The sequence below is a fragment of the Caretta caretta genome, chromosome 5, assembly GCF_965140235.1.
Source record: "Caretta caretta isolate rCarCar2 chromosome 5, rCarCar1.hap1, whole genome shotgun sequence".
Lineage (NCBI taxonomy): Eukaryota > Metazoa > Chordata > Testudines > Cheloniidae > Caretta > Caretta caretta.
Window position 1 is genome coordinate 31,035,770 of NC_134210.1, and position 14,468 is coordinate 31,050,237.

The 14,468-nt window shown below is 40.8% G+C and overlaps 1 protein-coding gene across 6 annotated transcripts in view; it reads left to right on the plus strand.

Moving 5' to 3' along the window:
• The window catches only part of NNT (nicotinamide nucleotide transhydrogenase), an 86,276-nt gene that overhangs the window by 51,243 nt on the left and 20,565 nt on the right, over window positions 1–14,468 (plus strand). For all 6 annotated transcript variants that reach the window (XM_075128462.1, XM_048851051.2, XM_048851054.2 and 3 more), the window contains 4 exons: window positions 4,418–4,578; window positions 5,718–5,897; window positions 9,505–9,664; window positions 11,012–11,093. In XM_075128462.1, coding sequence (XP_074984563.1) covers window positions 4,418–4,578; window positions 5,718–5,897; window positions 9,505–9,664; window positions 11,012–11,093 — 583 coding nt within the window. The remainder of the gene's footprint in view (window positions 1–4,417; window positions 4,579–5,717; window positions 5,898–9,504; window positions 9,665–11,011; window positions 11,094–14,468) is intronic.

Genomic DNA, 14,468 nt, shown 5'->3' on the forward strand with positions numbered 1-14,468 from the left:
TACTAGGGCACTCTAGCTAAAAATTCTCACCAGTGCTAACCAATGTTCCCTCTAATTTTTGACAGGCCGTGTGCGCAAAAAATTTCTTATGTGCAAATTTTTGTGTGTGCGGTGTTTCGCCCTGTGCACAGGGTTTAGGATCTGTGTGTACACGCACAGCTTAGAGGGAACAGTGGTGCGAACAGTGGTATAGCTTGTAGTAGCACTACTGGGAATCTTTAGCTGAAATTTCTCTGTATAAACAAGGCCTCACACAGAAGGTGGAAATAGAATATACAAACAAGGTGGTTTGCCCAGATAATTTCTCTAGTAGAGTGCTTTAGGAGGAGGCAGCTTTTCCTTGCTACCTCGTGAGCTCAAATCCTGAGTTGCCTGCCCCAATCCACCATCTCCTCTTCCTTTTCACCTTCGTAGTACCATTGATGGGACATCCTTGTTTCCATTACTGAGCCAGAGATACCAGAATACTCTTCTTTGTTCCTAGCACTGGAAGACTGCCCATTTCTTGCCCTCCCCCGAGAATGGTCCTCCTTCTGAATAAACAGGCCTTGACCTGTGATAGGAGATGCTCATCGCCCGAGTTCCTCCTGTTTGCTGGGTGAGGTGCTGTAATTTTTCTTGGTTCTGGCACCCCTTGTGGGTTGTTGCCCTTGCTGGATGGGTCTCCAGTGTCTCAGCCCTCTGATGAAGTCACAGAGTCAAACTTGGGGTAACAGAAGTTCAACACACAGTCTGCCCTTATTAGGGTCTTCAGCACTGTCTTGGGGCCCTTCAAATCTAGCCCCTTTTTTGGGCCTTAGGTAAAGAGTCCAACTGGAACTGTTGGTCTCCCCTCACCACGGTCTTCACTGCTGGGCCCCTTTAAGTCCTGCTCTTCACTTGAGCTTCTCAACTGAGTCTTGTCTCCTTGTCAGGGCTGAGGCCAATTCGCTAATGGCCGGTGCGGGGACCAACCCACTACTCCAGGTCCCAGCCTAGAGACCCCTACACACAGCAGCCACGTACTGCTTCCTTTGGTTTGCTGCTGCTATTTCATAGTCCTTTCCCCCTGTAGCTCCTTTCTCTTCACCCTGACCCCTGGGCTGAAGTGCTTAAATCCTCTTTCTCCTCACTGAATGCAAGTACCACCAGGACCTTTCTTCTGATTCTGTTCTCAAGCTTCATTGATCAGCAACAAACACCCTTCCTTGCTCCTCTGGTCCCAGCCAGGAACTGAACTGCTTAGGCACTGCAGGTCCTTTTAACTGAGCCTCTTGTGTTCTGTCATTAAACATACAGCTAAGGGTAGCATAAAATCCCTCCTTTACCTGTAAGGGGTTAAGAAGCTCAAATAACCTGACTGGCACCTGACCTAAAGGACCAATAAGGGAAGAAGATACTTTCAGATCTGTGGGGGAAGGTTTTGTTTGTGCTCTCCTTGTTCACTCTCTCGGACAGAGAGGGACCAGGGCAGGAAAAAAACATCTCTTAAAACCCTACCTGAAATAAGCATCTAAGATTACAAAAATTGTAAGTAATAGCAAGTAAATGTGTTAGATTATCTTTTGTTTTAGCTTGTGAATTTTCCCTATGCTAAGAGGGACGTTTATTCCTGTTTTTGTAACTTTGAAGTTGAGCCTAGAGGGGAAACCTCTGTGTTTTAAATCTTTTTTATTACCCTGTAAAATTACCTTCCATCCTGATTTTACAGAGGTGCTGCTTTTCATAGAATATCAGGGTTGGAAGGGACCTCAGGAGATCATCTAGTCCAACCCCCTGCTCAGAGCAGGACCCCAATCCCCAATTTTTGCCCCAGATCCCTAAATGGCCCCCTCAAGGATTGAACTCACAACCCTAGGTTTAGCAAGCCAATGCTCAAACCACTGAGCTATCTGTCCCCCACCATTATTATTTTCTTTATAATAAAGTTCTTCTTTTAAAAACCTGATTGATTTTAGTGTCCTAAAGATAAAGGGTCTTTGCTCACTTTGTTAACCTATTGGTTAGTATATATTGTCAAGCCTCCCCAGGAAAGGGGGTGAAGGGGTTTGGGGGAATATTTTTGGGAAACAGGGACTCCAAGTGGCCCTTTTCCCTGAATGTTTGTCTAAATCACTTGGTGGTGGCAGCAATACCATCCAAGGACAAAGAAAGGATTTGTGCCTTGGGGAAGTTTTAACCTAAGCTGGTAGAAATAAGTTTAGGGGGTCTTTTATGCGGGTCCCCACTTCTGTACTCCAGAGTTCAGAGTGGGGAGTGAACGCTGACAGGTTCTGATTGGCTGGCTGCTTCCCTGCAGCCTTTCTAGGTGTGGCGGACCCACCTTCATTGCTCCTTTCCTGGTGTGTGGTAGGACCACAAAGCCTTGAGTAGTCACAGAGCCCTTTTTTGTTACTTTCTGATGAAATATATGTAACCCTTCTGCCCGTCAGAGTTGGTAGCAACAAGGGCCGAGTTCAGTATCTAGGGGTTTCATTCCAATCCAATAACACAATGCAAAACCGGCTCGAGCCCCCACCCAGTGACCTGGGACAAATATATACCTCCCCTGCTGGGCGCCTCCAAGAGGCAATACTTCCCCTCTCGCAAGCACAGAGAAGCCTTTTAATAACCGAGAGAAACAATGTGGTATTATGTTGGGGAAACACCACCAACAGGATTCCTAACACAACCCATGAGCAAAAAACCCACCCCAAGCAAATTGGGGCGTGTCCTTTCCCTTTGGTTCTTGAGTCCAGCAACCCAGAATCACCCAAAGTCCCAAAAATCTCTGTCCCTGGTCAGGGCAGCCCCACAGTTCAAAAGTTTATCTGCAGAGTTTTACCTCCCAACCTCAGTAGAGATGTGTGTGTGTGGGGGGGTGGTGGTGGGGGTGGTGGTGGTTAAGGGGCATCTTAACGTGGTCGAAAGCTGATTGCCCCTCCTCTCCACGGGGCTCCGCTCTGCCAGCTGCCCCCATTAGCTGCTCCAGGCATCCAACAAACTGCTCTGCCAGCTGTCCCGCAAACTGCTCTGCTGTATATCTTCAGGCTCCCGCGCTACTTAACACAACACTCAATGATTTCAGCTCTTAGTAAGTTTAGCTCTTTTGTGATTTCAGCTTGAAGTAGGGGAGCCTCAGTGCTGGTGCATCATTAGCCCAAAGTGAATTCAGCTCAGCAGCCTGTAACTAGATTCCTAATGGAATCAAAATTAGCTCTGATATTCCACAGTGGAGAGAGGAGGAAGTGCAATTAGCATGTAAGGTCCTCACCAGGGGGCCTATACCACCAAGTATTAATACTTGTCCCCAGCCTCTCTCTGTTTACTGGGTTTTGGAACCCATGACCCTTGCCTAGTGAGTGCTGCTTAGTTGATGGTGAGTCCCTCCATCATAACAAAAGGCCAAGTACAGTTCCACTATCCTTGATTCATGTAATCAGGATAATAACAGTTTATTCCTGCCCCAATAACAGAGAAACTGGGGCTCCTACAGCAGCCAAAGTGACCATCTAGGCAGGGGGTGTGTGCCTATGCAAATGAGATCAGCCCCTGAAGTTCTTTTCTACAACCCACCATGACTCACCATCAGAAGTCAGGGTAGAGCTCATCCTGATTCTGCTTACATATATGAATGTAGAATCTGTACCTAATTGGGGATTGGCATTGTGTGGTACTTCTGGTCCTGCTATAGATAGCACAAGTAAGTCTTCACCTCAGAGCTAGAACTGTATATGTAATGCATGTTCCTTTCTGCCTTCACATTCTCTCTCTCTCTCTAATCCAATCCAATCCAATCTGCTTGTTTTTATCATGAGAAATTCAGGTCAGGTTTACCTTGGAATATTCTGTGGTGACTGGAGAACTTTAGAAATTAATAAACATCATAAGGCACTAAAAACTGGGCAACTGAGAGGGAGGGATTTTTATTCTGACAGTTTAAACTTTGTTTTTGTTAATACTTATATAATGCCAATGCTTAATTAACACTTCGGGGAAAGGATATATTTGTTCCTTCCTCCTGTTAAAGTCAAAATACTCATCTCTAAGGGCGCCCCCTCCCCTCCACCGCCCAAAAAAAGAAGTCTCAAGCAAGAATAGATTTGATGTTCCTAGGAGTCCCACTTAACTTTGTCTGTCTAGCACATTGTTTCAATGAGTTCTCTAAAGCTCATAACATTTCCCTGGGTATTCATTAGCTATGTCTCCTCCCTAGAGATGTTACGCACAATCCAACGATACATGCTTGCATTTTTAATACAATGAGCTCCTAAGATACTGAAACTTAGTTCAGTAAAGTTTGTCTAGGAAACTGCCATATCTGCCAGTTTCTGCCTTTAACTTTGAATTTCACTTTGTTTTTGGGAGTTTTACTTTCCTTTAATCTCTTGGGGGGGACGGGGGAGTCAGCTGTCACTCATGCATTTTAGGTTTTTAATGTGATAATGTTTGATTCCAGGTGTCCTGAACTCTGCACCACTCCTTCTGCCAGGCCGGCACTTACTGAATGCAGGTTTGCTGGCCGCTAGCATTGGTGGAATGATTCCATATATGATTGATCCTAGTTATACTACAGGACTTACCTGTTTAGGTTCAGTGTCAGCACTCTCTGCTATTATGGTAAGTCAGTGTGTCGCACAATACACAAAGTGAACAGCAATTACTGATATATAGAATTTATTTTGTTGCAATATCTGTTTTGCTGCAATATATGCTGAATGCCCACATAGCAAGGGAGCCCAGGGGAATCAGCATGTACAGAATTGTCAGGTGTTTTTTTGCCACATACCAAAATTGTCCCATCAATCTGTTGTGATGCAGTGGTTATCATGCCATAAACCAGAGCTACTGTATCATGGACCCATGTGAGCAGATGAAGCTAATCTGTAAGAACTCAGGTAAGGTGTGGTTTAGCATATAGCTTTACAAGATGTGTAACTTTTGTATCCCTTTAAAATGTAAAATATTACCTTTTTGCTGAAGTATGCTATATCATAAGCTACTTCCTACCACATATATTGGACACCTCTGCTGTGATGCCCTGGTAAAAACTGTGGTACTGGAGTGGAATGGGAGCTAGCGTGGGACTTTAAAGGATCTGAAATTAGGCCTCGGTTCAGCAAAGTACTTACACATATGTTTAGTTTTGCTGAATCTGGGTCTTGGTGAGGACAAAACTAGTTTACTGTGCTGAATTATCCTTCTTGCCTTTGCTATTTTGGGCATTCAGCACCTTACAAATACCTTTTAGTTCACTTTAAAAATAAATTACAGTAGAATTTGAATTCACCTTTTTAACTCAAGTACTGTATCACGAATTAATGGAACTATTCACAAATAGGGTAAAATAAAGACGATCAAGAGAGACCTGTTTAATGATGCCACAACATATTTATAGAGCTTCTACAAGTCTCTTTTTTTTTTTTCTTGGTACATCAGCAGCATGGTTTCTCTTTGAATTGTAAACCTGTTGCTTTTAGGGATATAATCACTTATTTTTAATCAAGGTCAGTGTTAACAAAAGACCTTATTTGTGAAGCTGTGTAATGTGTTTTTTCTGTCTAATCTTTGAAGGCAGAAATTATCAGAAATCCTATATGTTAATCTCTTTTACGTAGAACATACTTGAGTGTGTGGATCAAATCATTTTGGGATCTAATTTAAAGCTTTTTAGTAAATATCTGCAGTAAAACTCACATCTCTGTTGCTTACAATTTGTAAGGTTATGCTGAAATGTATATATATTTTTTCATCTTCAGGGTGTCACTTTAACAGCGGCTATAGGAGGTGCTGACATGCCTGTAGTTATTACTGTACTGAACAGTTATTCTGGATGGGCTCTGTGTGCTGAAGGCTTCCTGCTTAACAACAACTTGCTGACCATTGTTGGCGCTCTCATTGGTTCCTCTGGTGCCATCCTCTCTTACATCATGTGTGTGGTAAGAATTAAATAGAAATTGTGTTCATACTTGAAGTTGTATTGCAAAATAACTGGGGAGCCATGCTCAGAATCTGCACTGGGCAGGGAAGGGATGTAGGCAAAACTGCTATGACCTGTTAATGCTGTTTAGAGACTGGTAAATTTCTTTATGGTCTTAATTCAAATTGTTGGATTGGACAAACTGAACCTTTTGTGAAAGTAGAAGAAGCAATTCAAAGATCAAACATGCCTGACTTTTCTGCAGTTCTGAAACACTTCTCCTTTATAAGGCCCCATTTCAACAACCCTTCCCTAAGCAGCAAAGTACTGAAGACTCTGTTTTTAATTCCCATTGACTCAGTGCTCAATTCAAAGTTAAGCATGCTCTTAAATGCTTTGCAGAACTGGAGCCTAGGAATCTGATACAAAATCCATTGAAATCAGGGAGAGTCATTCCATTGACTTCAGTGGGCTAAGGATCACACCATGAATACCTAAGTAGTCTGACTCCTCAGACTTGAACATCTTTGTAATCTTTATCCATTAGCAGTATAAATGAGGCTGAGACTTGTCTGTCAGTGTTCACAGGAAAACCTGTTTTCATGAGTGAACTCAGCTATGAACCTTTACAAAGCCTGTAATGTGTGTGGTTCAATCTGATGATGGCTTTACTTACCATTTGAGTTAGTAATCTACAGTCCTAAGTGATGTTAGATTGGTTTGTTCAGAGTTTGATGAATATGAATCTCCACTGGGTGGCAGCAGATGCACATTAGTCTGTTATTTACAAATCTGGAATAATGTTAAGGGTTTAAGTTTAACCTGTCATGTGTAATCCTATTTTAGTATTAGTAATGGACTGTGCTCCTGGAATGCTTCCACACTAGTCTTTTTTTCTTCTTTTCCTCCAGCCCTTCTCGTTTTCTAAGCGGGATAGATAGCAGAAAACTGTGTCCTTACTGTGCAACAACTGCCATTTTTGTCTGTTTCCACTATATAATTTTCAGACCTTTGGTTTCTCCTCCAACTCTTGCCTTCTTTCATATCAATGTTGCCATCTGTTCCCCTCCTGATATTTCCTTGTTACTAACTATGACTGTCTTCCATTACTCTGTTCCTGTTAAATTAGAGTTGGTATTGTGCAAAGTGTCCTGTATAATTTAATGTGAACTTTTGTTTAAACTGTTGCTCAAGAAAGATAAGTAAAAAGGTATGGTATGCATGGCCTGATCAGGTCTGTACACAGGGAAGTTTGGAGAGATGGGGCAATCATGTTATATTTGCAAACTTTGGAGAGTTTAGCTTTTAAGATGATATTCAGTGACTCTTGTACTGTTTTAACCCAGTATAGATAACAGTCAATCAGTATAACTGCAACTGAGTTACTGAAGTGCAATAAACACAATAATGTGGCGATATTTTTCAGCAGGTGTCAGTTTTCTACCTTCCCCTAAGTAATGGACTTTGTTCCACGTTATGAACTGCCTTCCAAAATGTCGCTTTAAATGCATTACTATAATCCATGGGACTGAACAGCTTTTATTCTTCAGCAGCTCTATAATGAAAAAGAAACTTTACTCCCATGACCTGGTAGGCAAAGTCAGATTTAAGATGATATAAACTCTTATAATGCAAACATGACTCAAACTGTGCCAATGAAACAACATTCTTCTCAATGTGACTTCCATCCAAAACAATATATTTATTGAAATTTATCTGTTGCAGATGAGGAGGTGTTTGTGGAAATTTCTTAATGGTTGAAAGATTCATTCTACTGGATTTTTAATAACTTTTTTATGATTAAAACTAACTTAATCCCAAGAAACATTCCAGATCTCTTAAAGTTTTTATAAGACATTCATAGATGAATCTGCCTGTTGTGCCTTGGACAGGGTGAGTTAAGGACAAAGTTTTAACCTCCAAACCAAAAAAGAAAAACATCTTGCTGTTAGAGCCTTCTTGTTACTTTAATGGTTTCTTTTTCTTTACAACCTTAACACAGGCCTATTTTCTTAGAAAGTTTTTGCTTTGTTAGGAGAACCCCCATCCCCTTTGCTTTTGGTTTATACCTATAGATGGACAGGCTGTTCAACCGTTAACTAATATTTAAGCACTATGCAAATTGCCTGTCTGTGGAATGCACGGTGAAGTTTAGACAATAAGAAGACTTAACTATTCTGGTAATATCTTGGGGCACTGTCTCCTTTTCTGATTTCGTGGTGTTCTTGCACAGTGAGGTATCTCTTTCCTTTTAACTTCACTTGTAAAGACCTTCCAAGTAAAGTACAAGCTTTTGGGGTTGGCCTGTGTATCTTTAGGGAGCTGCTGCTTCCCCCTCTCTCCCCCCTCCCCCCAAGCTTCAACAAGACTGGAGGTTGCTCTATATCCTGCAGGATCAGCCCCTGTGTCTTTAAGGCAATTGGGTTTTGTTGGGATCATTCTCCTCTTTCCAGACCACATTACCTGGCAGTTAGCCACTACCGTGCAATTGCCAATAAATTCTATTTTTCTCTTCTTCCCTTGAAACAGGGGGGTATTAAAGCGTCATAGCATACATCCAAAATTGTGTATTACTTATAGGTCTCAGAATGGGTCTGATCCAATGCACATTTAAGTCAAGGGAGGGATTGCCATTGACTCCAGTGGGCTTTGGATCATGCCCAACATCTGTCCTCATGATATGTGAAGTGCTGTTACCACATCACCTGCGAACAAAGGCCTTCCACTTGTAACATCCTTGTCTCCCTTTCTTTGTTCTTCTGACAGGTGTTTGAATTCTCCAGAGTGGCACATCTTCTAAGGCTGTAGCAGATTTTGTTTAAACACTTAATTTGACACTGTACACTTTCTTGTGGGTTTTCCTCTCATTTGTATGTATGCACATTGACATCCGTTCTTATTAAAAGATTTGGTCTGGGCTATAACCTGGCATGGTGCGCACACTCTTAACCTAAGAGCCAAGTTATTTCCCTTTTATTCCCCTTTAAAGTTTGTCAGACTGTAATTACAATGAATTTTGCCTATTTCCTGGTAGTACCTGAATATTTTGGGACCCTAGCTATTAAAAAAGCATGCATCATAGTAGTTAGTGTCAGCTAGAGTGTTCTTGTTGTCAGTCCATGAAACTAAATTCTCAGGAGGAACAGCTTTTTCAGCTAAGAGCTCATGCTTTTAGAACTCTCTTTTTGGTGGTCCACCAGTGTCTGGTTTCGGTCCTCTTCAGTTCCCTAATGCATTGTTTGAGTTAGTATTTGGTTAGCTTGGCTTGTGTATTTTGCTTTGTTCTATTTTATTTTTCAGCTTGAAGCTGTGGTGGCAGCGTATCAAGCTACCTATATGGGCCATTATCATACTATGGTTTAGAGATTCTATGGTGACAGGAAGAACTGGTCAAAAACGAGGAACATCTTTTGCAGAAATTTCATCATTCCCACCCCCAGAGCCCCTTTATTGTTGAAGTGTCCATTTTTGTTGTTGTTGTCGAAATGTTTTAATTTCGGGTAAAAAAAAATTTTTTTTTTTTAAACCATAAGAGTATTTTCAGAAAAACACGATACAGAAGAAAGTTTGCTTCACAAAACTATGTTTCTGTTATCCTTAGATTTAGTCATCACCTTGTTTTTCAGGCCATGAATCGTTCCCTTGCTAATGTCATACTTGGTGGCTATGGTACCACTTCAACAGCTGGTGGGAAACCTATGGAAATTACTGGTACTCACACAGAGGTCAACTTGGACAATGCAGTTGAAATGATAAGGGAGGCCAATAGCATTATCATTACTCCAGGTAAGAAGCAGTGACAGTGGATATTGTAAGATACTAGAGGGACGTAGTCAGGTTATAAATCTTCATGATTCACAATCGTAAGAGGGGACAATGTGGTTTAGTGGTTAAGGTACTAAACTTGGAGTTGGTAGTCTTTAGTTCTGTTCCCAACTTGGCCACTAGCCAACTGTGCAGTCTCCTTGAGCAAGTCACTTCAGTTTTGTGTGTCTTGGTGTCTCTTCCTACCATTTATCTAGTTTATTTAGTTCGTAAACTCTTCATGTCTGAAGCTGTCTCTTACTCTGTACAGCCAACACCTAGCACAACAGAGTTATAATCTTGGTTGTGGCTTTTAGGCACTATCATAATACAGCTAGTGGTAGTAATTAAATTTTTGTACCGTGGATTATTAGAACTTGAAGATTTTGTGGTTCTTCTCCAGTAACTCAAGGTTCTATTGTTTGGACTGCTGATAAATATCTAAATCCAACCACTGAGATAATAAAAATCCTGAAAACACTTTACATAGGTTTTATAAAACCTTTTTTATGGCCAAAAACATGTAGGTTTTGTATACTTCTGTAACAGAGTATCCTTTTAAAGAGAAGTTGGTCATTAATTATATTTCAAGATTTGTTTTCATTAAACCACATGATGCCAATGGCTGCATTGGACAGTATCTTACTATTAATTTATAAAACTTCACCAGCACTCTTATTATCCTTGTACATATGCCGTTCAGGCAAATACACTGTTTCATAAGAGTTACCTTTGTGTCAAACAGGCACACAGATGTATTTTTTTGGTGTTTGGCATTTGTTGCTATCATTGGTACTTCCAGCACTATATTACTGGAAGAATGCTGCTTACAATTTATGCCCTTGAGCGTTTTAAGGGTGATGCATGTTGCTCCCATGCATTATTTCTGTACAAAGTTAATGAAAGTAAAAGAATTATATATCCCTAAAGGCTGCATCTGGATTTGCATTGTAGATATCCAAAATTTGGTGGAAGGTACAAGTTTGAAGGTATGACAGTAGCTTCTTCACCAGTTTTTGGCTATTTTTGTGTGAAGCCTCCTGTTCCAGTACAACAAAACAGGATGTATGTTTCTGTAAAACTGAAGTTTACCATTTGTAGATTAGTTGTCCAAACAGATGTATTGATATCACAAATGTAGTTCAGTCTAGAGAGCAAAAAGAAGAAGAAAAAATTAGGTTGTGCTGAAACCCTCATGAGTAGTTGTGATGTTTGAGTGCAGCTTTTTTATGGTTAGAGGTTCTGGTGTCCACAAAAAGTAAATGAAACAACTTTTCCTACTTCGAACTCGAGAAACAATTGTTTAAGTAAGGGGAATATTTCTTTCAGGTTATGGTCTGTGTGCAGCGAAAGCTCAGTACCCCATCGCTGACCTGGTGAAGATGCTGAGAGAACAAGGCAAACATGTCAGGCAAGTACCATTGTGATACTTGTGTGTGTGTGTAGAGGGAGACATAACAAAGGATTTTTGATTGTATGAAAACGCCCTAGAAGTCTGTCTTTTTGCTGTCACCAATTATGCTTCTACTGATATCCGAGAACGAGCTAATTAGAGGAACGTTCTAGTCTTATCAACCTACCAAACAGTCTAATAATTTCATGATACTGTTTAATCACACAGGTATTGGTGCCATTTATTGACTTCAGTGGAGTTGCATCCATTTATGCCAGCAGTTAATTTGGAGTTTGGGTACAGCAGTAACCCTTTATCTTTTTAAGCTTAGTACTACTTTGTTTGGTTTCTCATGCTGGGCTCCATCCTTACAAGCAATGGCGACAACACTCTTTAACCATTTACTACTGTTGCTCAATACAAGTGCTCATGACATCTTTGGGAAGTTGAATCTCTTTTTTTATATTCCCCTTCGCTTGGGAGTATATCTCAAAGAACAGTCATTTGGTTTTCTAAAGACACAACACATGAAGGAGACTTCTGTGCAGGAACGTCTACTTCACTGAAATATAGTACAGAGTCCTGTTCCCTAACTTTTGCTTCACTCATGCTTCCCTATTGCACAGTCACTGTCTTCTGGGGAGGTTTAAAGTAGGAGAGGATATGGCTCTCTTGGAACTCAGGAGAGTTCCAAGGAAGGAAGGGAAGGAAGAAAGAAGGGGAAGGGACTGCTAGGAGAAATCAATCCAATACCAGATGGAAGGATGTTAAGGTACCTCCCCCTGAGGCAGCAGTCTTCACACCATGAGTACAGGCTTTATTTTCCTCAGGAAACTTAAGAATGAAATCCAGAGTAACTGATTTATACTAATGGAATCAATGTTTACAGTCTGAGGAGCCAATAAAACACACGGTAGTAGCCAGTAAAAACACAAAAGGTGGGCAGCTCACCCTGAGTAGCTTTATTTACACTTAAAAGGGGGTAAAAAGGCTTGCATTTAAAATATTGGGTAAATCTCTCTCTCTCTCTCTCTTATGAAGGCTAATACATATAAAAAAATTCTACATTTCAACTTTTTCTCACAACCCACTAAATGTCGTCCGTCATGTCTCCCCCTCCCCCCCCCCCCCCCAAAAAAAAAACAAAAAAACCAAAAAACATGTTATGAGTTAGCTAAGAATGCAGAGTACTTGATGGCAAATTCATTTTTAAATGCACAAGCGCTAGCAGGCTTTCAGACACTGGGGTCCTTTGGCAACTCTGGTGATGGGGTAGGAGAGGCATACAGAGCAGCAGGAGTGCTTGGAGATCTCTCAGGAGCCCCTTAGTCTATGTCTAACAGTGAAGTGGTATAGCCTGCTCTAAACTGTGGCAAAAGTTTTCCTTCTCAAGGACGTCTAATTCTGAGGAGGGCAGATCAGGCAGTCCCCTCTGTTAAGATTAGCTCTCTGGTCTAGCGTGTTCCTAAAAGTCCTCGCAGGGTCTTTCTGTTGTCAGTGGCAGAGACTAACTTGCAAAGGATACACTGAGAACTCTGCCTGAGCCTTCTAGTCCCTTTGCAGCTCACCATTGGACTCTCCCAAATGACAATGCTGCATCATTTAGTCTTTTACACCCCATGCCCTTGGGTGTAAAAGCACCTAGCTTCTGATTTATTTAGAACGTTCCTGGTGTCTGCCCAGCCCACAGTGGCTACTTTCTGAAGAGATGGGCTTTTGTTGCCTTTGTAACTCCAGTCATAAGAATTTGGAGGCCAGGTTTTTTTCCTGAAGTTACTGTTGCAAGTTGGACTATAGATTTTCACATCCATATTTACATCAACTCCTCTATCTCCACAGGTAAAGGCTGGAAATCAAAACAAGTGTTACTCTATTGGGGTAAATTCTATGGAGTGTATGTTACAGAAAGGGGAAGTAATTCACAATGAAGCTAACAAACATGAAAACTTTAGTCTTTTCCTCCTTCCTTTCTCATAAGAATTAGCTTTCCCGTGCTTTCAATACCTGCCATGTCTCCATCGCTAATTGTTTTGGAAACTATTTTTTTATTATGGTAATTTAATATCTTAAAAATTAGTCAAGTCTCAGTTGTCATATTGAAAAAAAGATACTCTGACAGATGCTGGTTAACCAAACTCATTCTCTAATTTCTGCATGTTTATTTTAAGTACATGATGACTTTGCTTTGGAGTCAATGTTCTAGCAATTAGTGTGTTTTTTTTCTTCAATATTTTCCACATTCATCAAAATGATATTGATAGTACCTGGCAGTGTTTGTAGTATATAATTTGATGGATAAGAGTACCAGTTAGTAAAATTTGTTCATTAGCAATCACCCAAAATAATGCACTTCTGTGTAGCAGTTTAATCTGCATGTAGGAAAGCTGAATGAGGCCCCTGCTGTCTTTCTTTCCCATGGCAATTCTTTTCATCCCTTATTTTCTCACCACTAGTGGAAGCTGGTTGCATAGCCAAATTGTATTAAAGATACTGAAGGCCCATTAGGCATGTAACAAAAGAACCTCATTTTGGGTAATATGATGACAATATCCTGTTCTTTCTTTGATTTTTCCTTTTATGGCTTCTGTGTGGGCTAGCTTCCTTTTTCATAATGATATAAAGTATTATTGATTTCACCTTGTATGTCAGCTTTGTATGGGAGAAATATGAATGAAGCTTTGTGAAGTAACTGGATTATATTTAAAATGAGTCAATTTCAGGAAGAGATTGCTGCAGTGGTTACCTAGTATTTTAATGAAATAAATCTGTATTTACAGTTTGTGGTAATTTAGGCCTTTCATCACTTTGTGGAGCTCCCACAGTGTTCATTGAGTGCAGCTGCTGTCCCTCTGGTTTCAGTAGGTCAGAAGTGCCTCAGGACCCAAGCACGCCCAGCATCCAGATGCAGTGACACACACACACATCCGCTGTGGCTGAGTGCCAGCCTGGACATACGATTGTCATCAGTTTGTTATGCCCATGCTGTGCCAAGAAAAATTGCATTTGTCATATGGTCTTTTTTTTGCTTCATGGCTCATGATTGATTCAGAGACACTGTTTCCTTAACTTTGCCTGTAGTCATAACACGCTCAGTGAAGAGCATAGATTATGTAACATGATGTATAACATTTTATGACTAAGTCTTAAAGTCAGAAATACAGGAGGGTTTGCAAACTTAAGTCTGCTTTAGTTATTAAAATGCATTGCTAACATCACCACTGACTTGAAATGCTCTTGCAGCATATCGCATATTAAATCTATTAGTAGAATCATGTAAGAAAACTGCATGTTATCCAACCTTCCTGCTGTCTTTTCCTTTCTTGTTATTGACTGGTAGAGCTACAAAAAGTGTCATAGACTGGAAGGTTCCCAGAATCCATTCCCAGAGGGAAG